At 52.3% G+C, this 18,020-nt stretch overlaps 1 protein-coding gene across 1 annotated transcript; it reads left to right on the top strand.

Moving 5' to 3' along the window:
• Nucleotides 1-6,402: 6,402 nt before the first annotated feature.
• ENTPD4 (ectonucleoside triphosphate diphosphohydrolase 4) lies at nt 6,403-17,001 on the top strand. Its single transcript, XM_039564158.1, is given in 10 exon segments — nt 6,403-6,481; nt 7,285-7,398; nt 8,130-8,315; nt 9,477-9,553; nt 10,132-10,361; nt 10,363-10,389; nt 10,391-10,501; nt 13,855-13,940; nt 14,332-14,493; nt 15,793-17,001. Coding segments are annotated over 9 exon segments (1,119 nt in total). The 5' UTR covers nt 6,403-6,481; nt 7,285-7,390; the 3' UTR covers nt 16,025-17,001.
• Nucleotides 17,002-18,020: the final 1,019 nt, after the last annotated feature.

Raw genomic sequence — 18,020 nt, 5'->3', positions numbered from 1 at the left:
CAGCGTCACGCATGGGACTCACTCCTGATTGATTTTGGGGACCTGGCAGCGTTTCCTGCACTTGGAAAAACACTTGTCCAGGACGTGGGAGGGCTGCAGGTGACACCCAGCTGCTGTCCCGGGGTGTCCCAGCCATGCCACCGTCCCTGAGACCAGGAAACCCCGACCTGTGGAAAGCTGAGAGTGTAAAAACCCTTCAGCAACACAAAATTTAACCCAGGAATTGCTTAAATTTCCATTTCCTTGCCCCCCTTCTTGCCCTCTGGAAGAAGCCACGGGATTATCACACCTTTATTTCCTTGGAGAGAGACCAAACCTGTGCTACTGGCAGCGTTTGTCACTTGTTTTCCAAATTAAATGACATTGTGGAGCTGGAGAGCCACCTCCACACCCATAGTTCCAGCAGATAACAATGATCCCCAGGCACAAACCGGGCACAGGAGCTTCCCTTTCTGTGATCCGTGGAGATAAAACTGGCAGGGATGCATTTCCCAGGATTGCTCCACGGGGTTTATCGAGGTTTTCCTCTCCCTGAGCAAGAACTGACGGCGCTTTAATCGCAGGGCTGGCAAGGGGAGTTACAGCGTCACCTTAATGAGCCCTTGCTCCTGCTGTCTCGACTCTTGCTCCCTGAGAAGGACCTGGACCAGGCTGGAATTCTGCTTCCAGGTTATATTTTAACCCTGGAGCCGTGCCATGAGGAATCCTTCCTGCTCCTGGAGCTCAGGGAGCTGCCACGGGCACAGGTGCCAAAGCAGAGGCTCGGCCTCAGGGGTTCCCCGTGTGCCTGCGGATGGGATGGGATGGGATGGGATGGGATGGGATGGGATGGGATGGGATGGGATGGGATTATCTGTGATTTGTGCCAGGGGAATGGGGCAGAGAGGTTGTGGTTTGGGTAGTCACGTGTGCCACAGCAGGAGAAGGAGCAGCCTGTGTCCCGGGGATGGATTTCTGCCAGCCCTGCCTGGCAAAGAGGAGTCATCCCTGGAAAAGGGAACTCAGCGTCCCTGAAGGAGCTCTCTTTGAGACCAGGCTTGTGCAAGGATTCCCTCGTTCTTCCCTTCCCACCTGCATCCCATCCCGGATTCCCTGGGGTCAGCACATCCCTCGGGTGCTCTGCAAGCCCCAAATCCCATCGGAGCAGGGAAACAGGGAAAGGCAAAGCTCCTTGTGCTGCTAAAAGCACGTCTGGGCTGCAACAGCCTCAGCCTGGGAGCGTCCAGGGCCAGCTTGAATGGGCTTGGAGTGACCTGGGACAGTGGAAGGTGTCCCTGCCCATGGCAGGGGTGGCACTGGATGGGATTTAAGGTCCCTTTCAACCCAAACCACTCCATGATTCCATTTTCCCATCCCTCTGCGGGAGTTGCAGCCCTGGACACGGGGAATCTGGTGGGCAGGAGGGCCTGGAGTGCCAGGGCAAGGGGAATGGCTTCCTACTGCCAGAGGGCAGGGATGGATGGGATATTGGGAAGGAATTCCTGGCTGGGAGGGTGGGGAGGGGCTGGGGTGGAATTCCCAGAGCAGCTGTGGCTGCTCCTGGATCCCTGGAAGTGTCCAAGGCCAGGCTGGAGCACCCTGGGATCGTGGGAGGTGTCCCTGGGCATGGCAGGGGTGGCACTGGGTGGGATTTAAGGTCCTTCCCACCCAAACCATTCTGGGAATCCATGACTTTATGATTTACATCCCAACAAGTCGCAGCAGAATCCCCAAAGTGCACCCACGTTCCCTCTGTGCCCACAGCCAAACAAACCCAGGAATCGGAGCCGCAGACCCACGGCTGGTCCAGCTCCTCCCTCCCGGAGCTCTGCCCCCGGGGCAGCCGTGGGACAGCGGGAGCAGAGCCCAGTGCCAGGAATTTCAGGAAAAAATAGAAATACCCAGGCAGTGAAGCGCTCCTGGTGGGCTGGGCCCCTCCAGGGCAGGTGCCACAGCCCCTGCAGCACCTCCCTGCCACCCCCAGCTGATAAGGGGGACCTGGGGCTCCTTATCAAGGCTCTCACCGGGCAGGAGGTGCCAGACCCAGCAGCTGCACCCCGGCTGATAAGGCAGGAGTGTCCAGCTGCGAGGTGGGCACCCGAATTGGGGCTTATCTCCAGGATCCAGGGGGATTTATTTATATTTTTTTCACTTTTCAAATCTCCAAGTTCTCTAACAGCTGAGCACCACCTGGCTCGGGGGGTTTATCCTTCCCACCAGCAGCTCGGGGCTGCCCTGGCAGCTGCCAAAGCCACCGAGCAGCAAATTCAAAGTTATTTCCTTTTAATTGGCACGTTCAGCATCAGATAATTGTGTTTTTCTTCCCTGGGATGGAATTCCCAGAGAAGCTGTGGCCGCTCCATCCCTGGAGATGTCCAAGGCCAGGTTGGAGCAAGCTGGGATAGTGCGAGGTTGCCCACGAATGATTTTAAAGGTCCCTCCCAGCCCAAACCATTCCATGATTTTAATGTGGAAAGGAAAAGGCCCAGGTTTCTGGCATTTTATGAAACCTTTGGAAAAGGGATCAGAGCAAATAGAAGTGGTTAGTTCATTTTTAATCTTATTTGCAGCACAACCAGCTGGAATTTTATGTCCCCTCAGCTTTTTTTTTAACAAGCTTGGGTGCCAGAGCCTTGTAGGAAAGAGTTTTCACATGGGAACCAATTCCCCATCCCACAGATCAGCCCCTTCCCAGCACATCCCAGCCTCATCCTTCCTCAGGAACACCCAAAATGCCCCGAAATACAAATTAAACTCCGAGTCTGGACCTCACTCCCAGCCCCATCTTGAGATCCAAGGCAGCGTCAGCCTCAGGAGATGCCTGGAAAAGGGTCCAGCCTGGGTTTTCCTGCCTGCCTGCATCCTGGGAATGCGGAGCCATGGGGAAATTCATCTGCTTGGAAACCTGGGGTGTCCCAGTTATTTTTCAGATCTGCCAACTCCGGGAATATAAACAAACAGCGTTGTTTTGTCTTCGGGCTTGTCTGACCCACTTTTGGGAGCAGCAGCCCCCGGTTTGAAGCCTTCATGAGGTGCTGGAGTTGGGATTGGTGCTGGAAAATCAAGGGAAACAGGAATTCCTGCTCTGCTACAAGCTCGGAGCAGGGGTTAATGCGGCTTTTTTTTTTTTTTTTCTCCCCAAAAAAAAGTGGTGGAGCCCATCGGAATTAAACAATTTAATCATGACCCTGCAGGCAGAGCAGGATCGTTCCCAGCTTTCATCACATTCCCCGAACTTTCTCCTTTCTGCCTGAGTCACCGAGGGATTGGTTCCGCAGCCAGGTTTTTGTGTAACATCAACACGGGGTGAGCTGGTGCCAGGGAGAGCCACCGGCAAAGAAAATTCGGGAGAATTGAGCCCTAATCGTTCTCCAGGGGGTTCTTCCAGCCCCAAACCATCCCAAAACGGGAAAAGACGGCCCTGGAACTCCAGCAAAACCAGGCAGGGAGCTCCAGCCCCCCTGACTTTGTGCCAGCTCCGAGGGGAAGGCGCGGACTCCGGGAATTTGGCCGCTGCGTTTTCTTTCAGCGCTCACATAACCTGACCTAATTCCCCCTTGCCGGGCGGGCTGGGTGGCACAGGGAGAGGCAGTGCCCGCTGTGTGTAATTAAACTGCTTTGGGATTATTTCCTGCACCAAAGTTTGTTGGTTTTTGGTTGGTTTTTTTTCCCCCCAACTCGCCTTTCTGGTTTGGAGCCCTGGGGAAACAATGGGAGGGAGGAGCTGGAGGTGATTTCAGGAGGAGCTGGAGGCGCTGGGCAGAGGAGCCCACAGGGGTTGGGGCTGGAGCTCCTGGTTTTGTCCTGGCTTTGTTTCCAGAACTCGGCAAAATTAGAGCCAGAAAGGAGGGGAAAGCCTGGCTTGGGATTCAGGGAATGGGAATTTGGGGGAGAGAGAAGAGGGAAGGGAAGGGAAGGGAAGGGAAGGGAAAGGGAAGGGAAGGGAAGGGAAGGGAAGGGAAGGGAAGGGAAGGGGAAGGGAAGGGAAGGGAAGGGAAGGGAAGGGAAGGATCTGGGGAGAGCTCAGAGCCCCTTGCAGGGCCTAAAGGGGCTCCAGGAGAGCTGGAGAGGGACTGGGGACAAGGGATGGAGGGACAGGACACAGGGAATGGCTTCCCAGTGCCAGAGGGCAGGGCTGGATGGGATACTGGGAAGGAATTCCTGGCTGGGAGGGTGGGGAGGGGCTGGGATGGAATTCCCAGAGGAGCTGTGGCTGCCCAGGGACCCCTGGGAGTCTCCAGGGCCAGGCTGGACGGGGTTTGGAGCACCTTGGGATAGTGGAAGATGTCGGGATTGGAGCTGGATGAGCTTTAAGGTCCTTCCAACCCAAACCATTCCAGGATTCTGTGACCCTGCTCATGCCCCTCGCATGGCCTCGGTGACATTGGTTAATTCTGATGGGCAAACAAACGTGATTAAAACGGGATTAAAAGATGGTGAGGAAAAAAGGCTGCAATGAGGACTCAGGTGGGGTCTGAGCCTTCTCCCAGAGCCCAAGCAAAGAAAAACTCCCCTTTATTCACCCCAAAGCCAGCGCAGCTTCGGGAGCTCGGGCCGCTCCTCCAGCTTTGAAACGGGAACGGGAACCTTTTAACGAATAGACCCTGAAATGCCGGGAGGAAAATCCTTCTGGGAGACCCTTCCAGCCGCGTCCCCTCCTCTCCACACCCCGCGGCCGGCCCCGGGCTGCTCCCCGCCATCAGCAGCACCAGCCCCCGGCTGCTCCCTATCGGCGCTTCCCGGTCCCGCCGATAGCCCGGAGGGTGCGGCCGGGGGCGCGGGGTCCCCGAGATAGGGACCCCCACCCACCCCCACACCTCGCCGGGGCACAGGAGCGACCTGTCTCTGTCCCTGTCCCTATCCCAGGGGTGGTTTCTCCTTGGAAAAGCCCAATTCCCAATGCTGCTCCAGCTCCTCCTCCGAGTCTCCCCATCCCGCCGATCCCCAGCACGGCTCGGTCGCAGCTTCTCCCAGACCGCACGAAGCGGGATCGGGTGCTTGGAAAGCCCTTCCTGCCGCGCTCCTCGGAGCTCCCGAGGCGGGATTCCAGCGGGAGCCGGTTTCGTGCCGCGGAATGGGATCATTCCCAACATCCCGCGTTCCCTCCGGCCCGGGGAGCGCAGGCAGCTGGGAGTGATCAGCGCTCTGCCAGCCGCGCTCCAGCGGCAGCTCCTCTCCCGTTTTCCCTGTTTTCCAATATTTCTGCCCCCCATCCTGGCCCAGAGCAGCCCCTGGGCAGAAATCGCTGGAGACACAGAAACCTTTCCCTTTTTCCTTTCCATTCTTTCCCTTTTCCCTTTCTTTCCCCTTTCCTTATTTCTTCCCCTTTTCCTTTCTTTCTTCCTTACTCCTTTCCCCTTTTCTTTCTCTTTTCACCTTTCCTTTCCCCTTTCCTTATTCCTCTCCTTTTTCCTTTCCTTATTACTTTTCTTTCTCCTTTCCCCTTTCCTTATCCCTTATTTCCTTACTCCTTTCCCTTCTCCTTTCCTTATTCCTTTCCCATTTTTTCTTTCCCCTTCCCTTATTCCTTTCCTTTTTCCCCATTCCTTCCCTTTTTTCCTTCCCTTCCTCCCTTGGAATAATTTCCCATCCCAAATCCCTTGCTCTCCTGCTCACACCCAGCCCCGCCGGGGATGGGTTCCACATCCAGCCCAGCTTTCCCTGCAAATCCATGAGGTTATTCCCGTTATTCCCACCTTATCCTTGCCGGGATAAACTTTCTCCTTCCATTTCTCCAGAGAAATCTTGGAGCAGGCACAGGCGCTGCTGCCGCTCAGCGGCAACGCCCGGGAGGGTTCCCCTTTTCCCCATGGATTTCCCGCACCTTCCAGGCAAGGAAAGGTTCTTTCCTCGGATTTTTTTTCTTAATCAGATTAATTAATTTAGTCTTTATATCGTAAATATTTAGATATTTATTACAGGTGCTACAACACCGCTGTATATTTATAATAATGTAATAATGCAATATATAATAATGCATTTCAGAATATTGGCACACTCACAGCTATAAACTGAATTTATTCCAAACTATTGGCATACTGATAACTATAAATTTTATATATTTCAAAATGTTGACCCGTTTATAGCTATAAACTGAATTTATTCCAAACTATTGGCATATTGATAACTATAAACTTTATATATTTCAAAATATTGACCCGTTTATAGCTATAAATTGAATTTATTCCAAACTGTTGACACATTTATAACAATAAAGTTCATATATTTCAAACTATTGGCACGTTTCTAGCCATAGCTCCCTATTTCTGTGGTTAAACGCCGGTTTTGTAGCGATTTTTGGCTGGTTTTACCTGCAGCGCACCTGGTCCCATGGCCACGCCCACTTTGCCGCGGCCACGCCCACCTGACCACGCCCCCCCCAAAGCCACGCCCCCGGGGAATCCCTTCCCGGGTCTGCCGTGACGTCAGCGCGCACTGCGTCACGTCCGGCGGCGCACCCGGAAGTGGCGAGGGGGCCGGTTGCCATGGGGCGGCCCGGGAGGTGAAGCGAGGGGGAGAGGGCGGGGGGGGGGACACCGGGATGGGGATCGGGAATGGGATTGGAAATGGGATTGGGATCCGGGACACACCCCGGCCCCCGCAGGGCCGCGGGGATTGGGGGGAGCCGAGCCGGGCGCTGCGGGATGCTGGCGGCCGTGGGGACGGGTGGGGGGCCTGGAGCAGGGCGTTCCGCTCCGCGTCCTTTTCCCGTCCCTGTCTCCATCCCGTTCCCTCATCCCCGTCCCCGGGCGGCGGCGGCGCTGCCGGAGCAAGTCGCGCTTTGCCTTCGTGGCAGCGCGGGCGGGAGCTTCCCTCAGGATGGGGCGGGGGCGGGAGGGAGAGGCAGCCCCGGGCTGTGTCCGTGTGCTGGCGTTCCCGCTTTTCTTTTGGAATATTCCGGATATTTTATCGTGTCGGGGGTCAGCTCCTTGTCGGGACTGGCTGTGCGGGGTCACAGAATCCCGGGAATCTCAAAGCCCATCCAGTGCCAGCCCTGCCATGCCCAGGGACACCTCCCGCTGTCCCAGCTTATCCCAGCCTGGCCTTGGGCACTTCCAGGGATCCAGGGGCAGCCCCAGCTCCTCTGGGAATTCCATCCCGTTCAATACTTTCCTCATCCTTGTGGCCCTGCTTGGTCCCACAGATGATCCCTTTATTCCTCATCCCGGAATGCCCAGCACTGGACCCACGTCCCGGTGCAGCCGCAGCAGCGCTGAGGGAAGGGGAGGGATCCCATCCCGGGCTCTGCCCTCAGGGATCTTCCCAGTGCTGGGCAGGGAGCAGCTCGCTGTGGTTTTCCCTCAGGAGCAGAGGAGGGATGGCTTTGGGAAGGTTGGATGTTCCCGGGCCGTCCGAGGCCACCGGCTGAGGCTCCAGCAGCAGCTGCTCCTTGTGCTGCCCCGATCCCAAAATGGGCAGGTGAGAACCCCAAAGGGGCTGTGGGATTAACTGGGCTGGCTTTGGAGTGAAGGGCAGGGAACCTGATCAGGAGTTCCAGCGTGGGAATGGTGTCCTGAATCTGCTCAACCCAGAACAGAATCCTGGAGTGGGTTGGGTGGGAAGGGGCCTTAGGGATCATCCCATTCCATGGGCAGGGACACCTCCCACCATCCCAGGGGGCTCCAGCCTGGCCTTGGGCACTGCCAGGGATCCAAGGGCAGCCCCAGCTCCTCTGGGAATTCCATCCCAGCCCCTCCTCACCCTCCCAGCCAGGAATTCCCTCCCAGTATCCCATCCATTCCTGCCCTCTGGCAGTGGGAAGCCATTCCCTGTGTCCTGTCCCTCCATCCCTTGTCCCAGGCCCCTCTCCAGCTCTCCTGCAGCCCCTTAAGGCCCTGGGAGACTGCCCTGAGCTCTCCCCAGACCTTCTCCAGTATCATCCCCAGATTCCCATTCCCTGAATCCCAAACCAGGCTTTTCCCTCCTTTCTGGCTCTAATTTTGCCGCGAGTTCTGGAAATAAAGCCAGGATTAAAAAAGGAGCTCCAGCCCCAACCCCTGTGGGATCCTCCCACCCTCCTCAACCCAGACCACTCCCAGCAACGGGGCAGCTGTGGGAATTCCATCCCGGCTCCTTCCCACCCTCCCGGGGAATTGTTCAGACCCGAATCCATCGCTCCATGCGGTCCTTTATCCCCCTCTGGATTGCAGGATCAGCATCTCCTGCCTGCTGCCAGCCTCGTGGCACTTCAGCCTGTCCCCCGTGGGCTGCCCCCGCATCCTGGGCACCCCCCTGAGGCAGCTGCTGCTCCTGGGGGCCGCGGCGCTGCTGCTCTGCTCCCTGCTCCTCATCCGCAGCAAGTACGGCCGGGCCGCCCGCGACAGGAGCTCCCACAGGTGAGGGGAAGGGGGAATTCCGGGGAAATTCCGCGGGAAAGGGGGAAATGGGGAGAGAATTAAATGGGAAAGGGGGAAATGGGGAGAGAATTCCGTGGGAAATGGGGAAAGAATTCCGTGGGAAAGGGGGAAGTGGGGAAAGAATTCCGTGGGAAATGGGGAAAGAATTCTGTGGGAAAGGGGGAAGTGGGGAAAGAATTCTGTGGGAAATGGGGAAAGAATTCTGTGGGAAATGGGGAAAGAATTCTGTGGGAAAGGGGGAAGTGGGGAAAGAATTCTGTGGGAAATGGGGAAATGGGGAAAGAATTCCGTGGGAAATGGGGAAAGAATTCCGTGGGAAAGGGGGAAGTGGGGAAAGAATTCTGTGGGAAATGGGGAAATGGGGAAAGAATTCCGTGGGAAATGGGGAAAGAATTCCGTGGGAAAGGGGGAAGTGGGGAAAGAATTCTGTGGGAAAGAGGGAAGTGGGGAAAGAATTCCATGGAATAGAGGGAAATGGGGAAAGAGGGAATGGGGAAAGAATTCCATGGAAAAGAGGGAATGGGGAAAGAATTCCATGGGAAAGAGGGAAGTGGGGAAAGAATTCCATGGAATAGAGGGAAATGGGGAAAGAGGGAATGGGGAAAGAATTCCATGGAAAAGAGGGAAGTGGGGAAAGAGGGAATGGGGAAAGAATTCAATGAAAAAGAGGGAAGTGGAGCTCTGGGAGAAAGGGGGAAAGAATTCCATGGAATAGAGGGAAACGGGGAAAGAATTCTGTGGGAAAGAGGGAATGGGGAAAGAGGGAATGGGGAAAGAATTCCGTGGGAAATGGGGAAATGGGGAAAGAATTCCATGGGAAAGAGGGAAATGGGGAAAGAGGGAATGGGGAAAGAATTCTGTGGGAAAGAGGGAACTCCCTGCTCCTCATCTGCAGCAGCCCGGGACAGGAGCTCCCACAGGTGAGAGGAGGAGGGAATTCCATGGGAAAGAGGGAATGGGGAAAGAATTCAATGGAAAATAGGGAAATGGAGCTCTGGGAGAAAGGGGGAAAGAATTCCATGGAAAAGGAGCTCTGGGGAAAAAGGGAAGCACTCACGGGCTGTGTTGGGGGAGAGGAAAAGAGGCTCTTCCCATCAATCATTATCTTTCCTAAAAGAAACCCCTTCCTGCTTTTTTTAGGAATCTCTCCTTTATCAGTAATTCCTGTGCTCGTATTTTATGTCTCCGTAGCAGCTCCAGCGGCAAAAATTCTCCATAATAAATCATTTTGGGAATTGCTTCCGGCATTTCTGTGGGAATTCGGTCCTGGAGGGTGGCATTTCCCTTGGAATTTTCTGTTCAGTGGGGACAGGACACAGGGAATGGCTTCCCACTGCCAGAGGGCAGGGATAGGTGGGATACTGGGATGGAATTCCCAGAGCAGCTGTGGCTGCTCCTGGATCCCTGGAAGTGCCCAAGGCCAGGTTGGAGCCCCCTGGGACAGTGGGAGGTGGCTCTGGAAAGGTGGGAATGATCCTGGATGTTGTGTGGAGAGCTCACAGCACTTCCGTGTGGGAAGGGAAGGGAAAATCTGGGAAGTGGAGAGGGATTCCTCCTCAGGAAGTGGAGGACAAGGAGTAATGGGTTCAAACTGGAATTGAGGTTGGATTTGTGGAAGGAATTCCTGGCTGGGAGTGTGGGGAGAGGCTGGGCTGGCATTCCCAGAGCAGCCGTGGCTGCCCCTGGATATTTCCATCCCGTCAGCAATGAATTCATTCACCAATCCAACCCATCCATTGAACGAAGCAAACCCCAATTTCTCCCCATTCCAGGGGAAACTCCCCAACTTTTCCAGCCGAGCCTGGCTATTCCCAACCTCTCCTCCCTATTCCCTCCAGGCTGCTGGGCAGGCAGAGCGGCCTGAGCCCGGATTCGCCATTCCTGGATCCCTGCCTTCCCCTGGATGCGCGGACGAGCTGCGGCAGCGCGGCCTCACGCTGCACCTGCGCCGGCACCGGCGACTTCCAGCTGTGCCGGGAGCTGCTCCGGCCGCTCCTCAACCGAACCAACGGCACCCGCAGCTCCCCTGAACGGCGTTTTCCAGCCGCCCGTTGCGCTTCCAGGACAGCGAATTCTACGGATTCTCCGAGTTCTACTACTGCACCGAGGACGTGCTGCGCATGGGCGGCGACTACAGCGCCGCCAGGTTCACCAGGGCGGCCAAGGTGGGGCGGGGGGAGAGCCGGGATTGGTTTGGGATTGAGCTGGGATTGATTTGGGATTGATTTGGGATTGATTTGGGGTTGAGCCAGGATTGATTTGGGATTGATTTGGGGTTGAGCCAGGATTGATTTGGGATTGGTTTGGGATTGATTTGGTATTGAGCCGGGATTGGTTTGGGATTGAGCTGGGATTGATTTGGGATTGATTTGGGATTGGTTTGGGATTGAGCCGGGATTGGTTTGGGATTGAGCTGGGATTGATTTGGGATTGATTTGGGATTGGTTTGGGATTGAGCCGGGATTGGTTTGGGATTGAGCTGGGATTGATTTGGGATTGAGCCAGGATTGATTTGGGATTGGTTTGGGATTGGTTTGGGATTGAGCTGGGATTGATTTGGGATTGAGCCAGGATTGATTTGGGATTGGTTTGGGATTGAGCTGGGATTGATTTGGGATTGAGCCAGGATTGATTTGGGATTGATTTGGGATTGATTTGGGATTGGTTTGGGATTGGTTTGGGATTGATTTGGTATTGAGCCGGGATTGGTTTGGGATTGATTTGGGATTGATTTGGGATTGATTCGGGATCGATCCAGGATTGAACCAGGATTGAACCAGGATTGATCCGGGATTGATTTGCGATTGATTTGCGATTGATCTGGGATTGATCCAGGATTGATTTGGGATTGATCCGGGATTGATTTGGGATTGGTTTGGGATTGGTTTGGGATTGGTTTGGGATTGAGCCGGGATTGGTTTGGGATTGAGCCGGGATTGATTTGGGATTGGTTTGGGATTGGTTTGGGATTGGTTTGGGATTGAGCCGGGATTGGTTTGGGATTGAGCCGGGATTGATTTGGGATTGATTCGGGATCGATCCAGGATTGAACCAGGATTGATCCGGGATTGATTTGCGATTGATTTGCGATTGATCTGGGATTGAGCCAGGATTGATTTGGGATTGATTTGGGATTGGTTTGGGATTGGTTTGGGATTGATTTGGTATTGAGCCGGGATTGGTTTGGGATTGATTTGGGATTGATTTTGGGATTGATTTGGGATTGGTTTGGGATTGAGCCAGGATTGGTTGGGATTGAGCTGGGATTGATTTGGGATTGAGCCAGGATTGATTTGGGATTGGTTTGGGATTGGTTTGGGATTGATTTGGTATTGAGCCGGGATTGGTTTGGGATTGATTTGGGATTGATTTGGGATTGATTTGGGATTGGTTTGGGATTGAGCCAGGATTGGTTTGGGATTGAGCTGGGATTGATTTGGGATTGAGCCAGGATTGATTTGGGATTGGTTTGGGATTGGTTTGGGATTGATTTGGTATTGAGCCGGGATTGGTTTGGGATTGATTTGGGATTGATTTGGGATTGATTCGGGATCGATCCAGGATTGAACCAGGATTGAACCAGGATTGATCCGGGATTGATTTGCGATTGATTTGCGATTGATCTGGGATTGATCCAGGATTGATTTGGGATTGAGCCAGGATTGATCTGGGATTGATTTGGGATTGATCCAGGATTGATTCGGGATTGATCCGGGATTGATCCGGGATTGTTCTCCGGGGTTTTAACTCCGCGCCGGGGTTTGGTCGCCAGAGTCCCGCGGTGAAATTTTTTCCGCGGGAAATGCTGAATTTCTGTAGGGAATCCCGAATTTCTTAGGGAATGCCAGATTGCCTTAGGCAAGCCCAGATTTTCTGAAGAAATCCCGAATTTCTTGGGAAATCACAGATTTTCATAGGAAATCGCAAATTCCCTTAAGAAATCCCGAATTTCTTGGGAAATCCCAAGTTCCCTTAGGAAAGCCCAGATTTCCTTGGGAAATCCCAAATTTCGTAAGAAATCCCAAGATTTCCTTAAGGAATCCCAGATTTCCATAGGAAATCTCAAATTTCCTTAGGAAATCCCAAATTCCCTTAGGAAAGCCCAGATTTTCTTAAGAAATCCCAAATTTCCTAGGAAATCCCAAGATTTCCTTAAGGAATCCCAAGTTTCCTTAGGAAATCCCAGATTTCCTCCTCGGAACTCCCCGTTCCTCACCCAAGGCCAGGCTGGATGCGATTTGGAGCCACCTGGGATCACGGAATTGATCCCTTCCCATGGAAGTGCTTGGAACCAGAGAATCCCTGAATCCCTTGGGACCCCAAACAATTCCATGGCTCTGTGATTGAACTTTCCTGGAAAACAGGGATTTTCAATGGTAAAACAGCAGAACCGGGAAAATCCATTCGGCATCCTTGTTGTTTTCTAGGAGTGTCTGAATTAGTGGGAAAAGTCTGGGAAATTCTTGGGAAAAGACTGGGAAATTCTTGGGAAAAGATCCTTTTCCTCTTCTTTTGTGCCCTTTTCCCGGTGTTATTCCTGGAGAATTCCGTTTTTTTGGAAGCAGGTGAAGCTACAACACACAGCAATGAGCCAATTCCCAAAAAACAGAGCTTCACTTTCCCGCTCCCAACGACATTCCCGAACATTAATTCCACCCCAAACTCCACGCACGGCTCGAAACATTCCCCCAAAATTCGGGATCCGCCTTCCTGCCAGCGCGAGCTGCTGTTGTTTCTTCACGTCGGGAATTCCAGAGCGTTTTATCCGCTGGGATTTCCCTTCTCCGGGCGGAAGGAGTGCTGGGATCGACACCGAGCCGTGCCCTAAGTCAAATCCCTCCTGATGGGAGAGAACTTACTGAAATCCTTGCAAGGAGTTTCAAAGATAAACCCAGACTTTTCCTGGAGTTTCAATGCTTCCAGAGAGTTCTTTATTGAGTCTTAATCAGAGGAACAGAGCCACCAGCGTGACCCAGGTACAGCATGGAAGGAAGGAAAGTAGGAATGAGTCCAATTATCAAGATTTACACAGCCTTCTAAAGATATTTTAACCAATAGTTACTAAAAACGTGCATTATTTTCACTTTCCTACCCGTTATTCAGTAACACGGGCAGGAACTGCGGAATTCTCTATCCAATCATCCCAAACCACTTTTACTGCAGAACGTGGAGTGGTAGAAGAAGGAGAAGAAGGTTTAGAGAACAACAACAATCCTCCACTTGGATCTTTTTTACTCTCATCTCTTTACTACAAAGAGAAGCCCAAAACCTCTAAATTTTCCACCCTGTGCCAATCTCCCATCGTCGTCCATCACCTCATTCCCACCTCTGCATTTTCCAGTTCTTGTCTGACTGTTGCTAATTTTTTCCAAGGTTTGAAGCTAAACCAGCGTTGTTCGGGGGGGGAAGAACCCTTAAAAGCAGGCAGAGAAATATTCTCGGCACTCTGCGTTCGTACAGGGATGATTCCCGTTTTCCCTGTTTTCCCTTTTTCCCTGTTTTCCCTGTTTTCCCGCAGGAATACTGTGCCACCAGGTGGTCGGTGCTGCGGCAGCGCTTCGAGCGCGGGCTCTACGCCTCGCACGCGGACCTGCACCGCCTCAAGTGAGTCCGAGCCCGGCCCGGGCCCGCTCCGGGCATCCCGGGCAGTGGGGGGAAAACTGGGAAAAGCCTGGGAATTCTGTGTTTGGGTGTTCCTGGTGGTCATGGGAATGCTGAGCTGAGCTGATCCCGCTGTTGCTGCCTGATCCTGCTGTGCTGGCTGAGCCCTCTGATCCCTCTGTCGTCCCCCTCTGTCCCTCACTGACCCCTCTGTCCCTCACTGACCCCCTCTGACCCCACTGTGACCCCTCTGTCCCTCACTGACCCCCTCTGTCCCCCTCTGACCCTCACTGTGTCCCCTCTGTCCCCCTCTGACCCCTCTGTCCCCTCTGACCCCTCTGACCCCTCTGTCCCCCTCTGTCCCCTCTGACCCCGCTGTTCCCGCTGTTCCCAGGTTCCAGTGCTTTAAGTCCGCCTGGATGTTCGAGGTTTTCCACCGGGGATTCTCCTTCCCCGAGAGCTACGGGAGCCTCAAGACGGCCCTGCAGGTCTATGACAAGGAGGTGCAGTGGACCCTGGGGGCCATCCTGTACCGGACCCGCTTCCTGCCCCTGAGGTACCCCTCAAAAACCCGGGAAGAGCCTTTGGGATGGGAATTTTGGGGTGGGAAGAGGTGGCGATCCCTCAAATTGTGCTTTTTAGAGCCTGTTCCCCAAAATGGGCTCTGATTCCCGCCCTGAGCCACATTGGAATGGGAATTTTGCCTCCCAAGCTGTGCCCATTGTCCCTCTGCTCTTTCCCAGGGCTCTCAAAAATCTGGGAGCAATCTTTGGAATGGGAATTTTGGCATGGGAACAGTGTGGTGATCCTCAAACTGTGCTTTTTACACTCTTCCCCCCAAAAATGGGCTCTGATTCCCGCCCTGAGCCACGTTGGAACTGGAATTTTGCCTCAAAAATTTGCCCATTGTCCCTCTGCTCTTTCCCAAGGCTCTCAAAAACCCAGGAAGAGCCTTTGGGACAGGAATTTTGGGATGGGAGCAGTATTGTGATCCCTCAAACTCTGATTTTTAGCCACTCTTCCCCCAAAATGGGCTCTGATTCCCGGCCTGAGCCACGTTGGAACTGGAATTTTGCCTCAAAAATTTGCCCGTTTTCCCTCTGCTCTTTCCAAGGTTTTCAAAAATCTGGGAAACATCTTTGGGACGGGAATTTTGGCATGGGAACAGTGTGGTGATCCCTCAAACTCTGATTTTTAGAGCCTGTTCCCCAAAATGGGCTCTGATTCCCGCCCTGAGCCACGTTGGAACTGGAATTTTGCCTCAAAAATTTGCCCGTTGTCCCTCTGCTCTTTCCCAAGGCTCTCAAAAACCCGGGAAGAGCCTTTGGGATGGGAATTTTGGCATGGGAACAATGTGGTGATCCTCAAACTGTGCTTTTTACACTCTTCCCCCCAAAAATGGGCTCTGATTCCCACCCTGAGCCACGTTGGAATTGGAATTTTGCCTCAAAAATTTGCCCGTTTTCCCTCTGCTCTTTCCAAGGTTTTCAAAAATCTGGGAAACATCTTTGGGACGGGAATTTTGGCATGGGAGCAGTGTGGTGATCCCTCAAACTCTGATTTTTAGACACTCTCCCCCCAGAATGGGCTCTGATTCCCACCCTGAGCCACATTGGAACTGGAATTTTGCCTCCCAAGCCGTGCCTGTTGTCCCTCTGCTCTTTCCCAAGGCTCTCAAAAACCCAGGAAGAGCCTTTGGGACAGGAATTTTGGGATGGGAGCAGTATTGTGATCCCTCAAACTCTGATTTTTAGCCACTCTTCCCCCAAAATGGGCTCTGATTCCCGCCCTGAGCCACGTTGGAATGGGAATTTTGCCTCAAAAATTTGCCCGTTGTCCCTCTGCTCTTTCCCAGGGACATCCAGCAGGAGAATTTCCGTGGGAGCCACTCCCACTGGAGGAGCTTCTCCTTCGTCTACAACCACCACCTGTTCTCCGCCTGCTTCCTGGTGGTGCTGCTCTCCATCCTGCTCTACCTGCTCCGCCTGCGGCGCATCCACCGCCGCCTCTCCCACGGCGCCTCCTCCCCGGCCCTCTGGATCCCGGAGAAGATCCCGATCCCACAGAAGATCCCGGGGCCCCTGTGAGATTTTGGGATGATGGGAGGGGCGCTGGGGGGGTTCATCCACACACACACACACACACACACACGTAGAAAACAAAAAGCCATTTTTGCCTCAGGGTTCCTCCTTTTGTTGCCCCTCGGATTCCGTGGGATGAGCAGAGAAATCCGGGAAAAGGGGGTCGGGAGGGAAAAATGCCAAAAATGACTTTGTTGGGAATGTTGCACTTTGGGGTGTGCAGGGACTGGGCAGAGGAGAGGATGAGTGGGAATTCCCAGTTTTGGGAAGATCCCAAATCCTGGGATGAGCGAGGACTGCTGGGATTTGCCAGATTCCAGCATTGCCATCCCTGCTCCCAGTTTGGAGCCTCGACGGGAATTCCAGAGGTTCCAAAAGTAGGAAAAAAAAACCCTTTTAGGACACTTTATGGGATTTTCCTTTCTGGAATCGCTCCCCCGATGGAGAAGGAAAAGGTGCCTGGGCAGAGGAGAGGATGAGTGGGAATTCCCAGCTTTGGGAAGATCCCAAATCCCAGGATGAGCGAGGACTGCTAGGATTTGCCAGATTCCAGCATTGCCATCCCTGCTCCCAGTTTGGAATCTCAAAGAGCAGGAATTCCAAAAGCAGGAAGAAAACCCCTTTTAGGACACTCGATGGGATTTTTCCCTTCTGGAATCGCTCCCCTGATGGAGAAGGAAAATCCCTCGCATCCAATGCTGTGCTTCCATAAAAATCCTCTGCAATCACTTCGGCCCCCTCGTGCCAGCTCCTCCTTTTTCCTTGGAAGCTTTGCCCTCCCGGTGGCACCACCTGGATCCTTCATTTCTGTTCCGTGACCACGGAGAGACCTCCCGGAGACGCCGGGAACGGAGCTGGGAAACCGGAGGGGAGCGCGCCCGGGGTCTGCCCGAGCCCCTGGAAATTAATTTATATTTTATTTAAAGCTCTCGGTTTTACTTGAAAGGAACTTTGTCCGTGATTAAAAGTGGGGTTTGTACGAACCTGGGGGCCCTGGGTGTTTTCTTGGATCGCTTCTGCAGCTGGAAAACTTCCTGCTCTTCTGGAAAGGCAGGAAAATGCTGGGAGACGGGGTGGGTTTATTGCTGGGGAGCTGGGTACGTTGGTTCTGGGGTTTTTTAATCATCATTAATCCGAAAATCGGGGTGTTTCAAATTGTTCCATTGTTTCATTGCCTGGGTTTGATGCGGTTTTACCTTTGCACAGAGAATTGAGGCTGGAGCTGCTCCATTCCACCTAAATTTGGGTGCTGAACTCCTGCTCCTCCCACCCAGCTGGAGTCAGAATTCCCTGGATTTGGGGTGGAATTTTGGAGCAGAATCCTGCCCTGGACGTTCAGAACTCACAAATGTCTTCCTTTAAAAAGGATGGTTTGGAGCAGAGTTTAAATCAAAATCTGATTCTGTTTAAATTAAAATGTGTTTTAATTTAAATCGAAATCTGTTTTAATTTAAATCGAAATCTGTTTTAATTTAAATCGAAATCTGATTTAAATTTAAATCGAAATCTGATTTAGTTTAAATTTAAATCTGTTTTAATTTCAATTGAAATTTAAATCGAAATCTGATTTAGTTTAAATTTAAATCTGATTCAGTTTAAATTAAAATCTGTTTTAATTTCAATTGAAATCTGTTTTAATTTAAATCGAAATCTGATTTAAATTTAAATCTGATTCAGTTTAAATTAAAATCTGTTTTAATTTAAATAGGAATCTGATTTAGTTTAAATTTAAATCTGATCTAATTTCAATCAAAATCTGATCTAATTTCAATCAAAATCTGATTTAATTTCAATCAAAGTCTGATTTAATTTCAATTGAAATCTGATTCAGTTTAAATTTAAATCTGATTCAGTTTAAATTAAATCTGTTTTAATTTCATTTTAATCTCTTTTAATTTAAATAGGAATCTGATTTAGTTTAAATTTAAATCTGATCTAATTTCAATCAAAATCTGATCTAATCTTAATGAAAATCTGATTTAATTTCAATCAAAGTCTGATT

The sequence above is a fragment of the Corvus cornix genome, chromosome 22 (genome assembly GCF_000738735.6).
Source record: "Corvus cornix cornix isolate S_Up_H32 chromosome 22, ASM73873v5, whole genome shotgun sequence".
Classification (NCBI taxonomy): Eukaryota; Metazoa; Chordata; class Aves; order Passeriformes; family Corvidae; genus Corvus; species Corvus cornix.
Note: the sequence above shows the minus strand (reverse complement) of the source record. Positions and strands in the feature narration are given on the sequence as shown.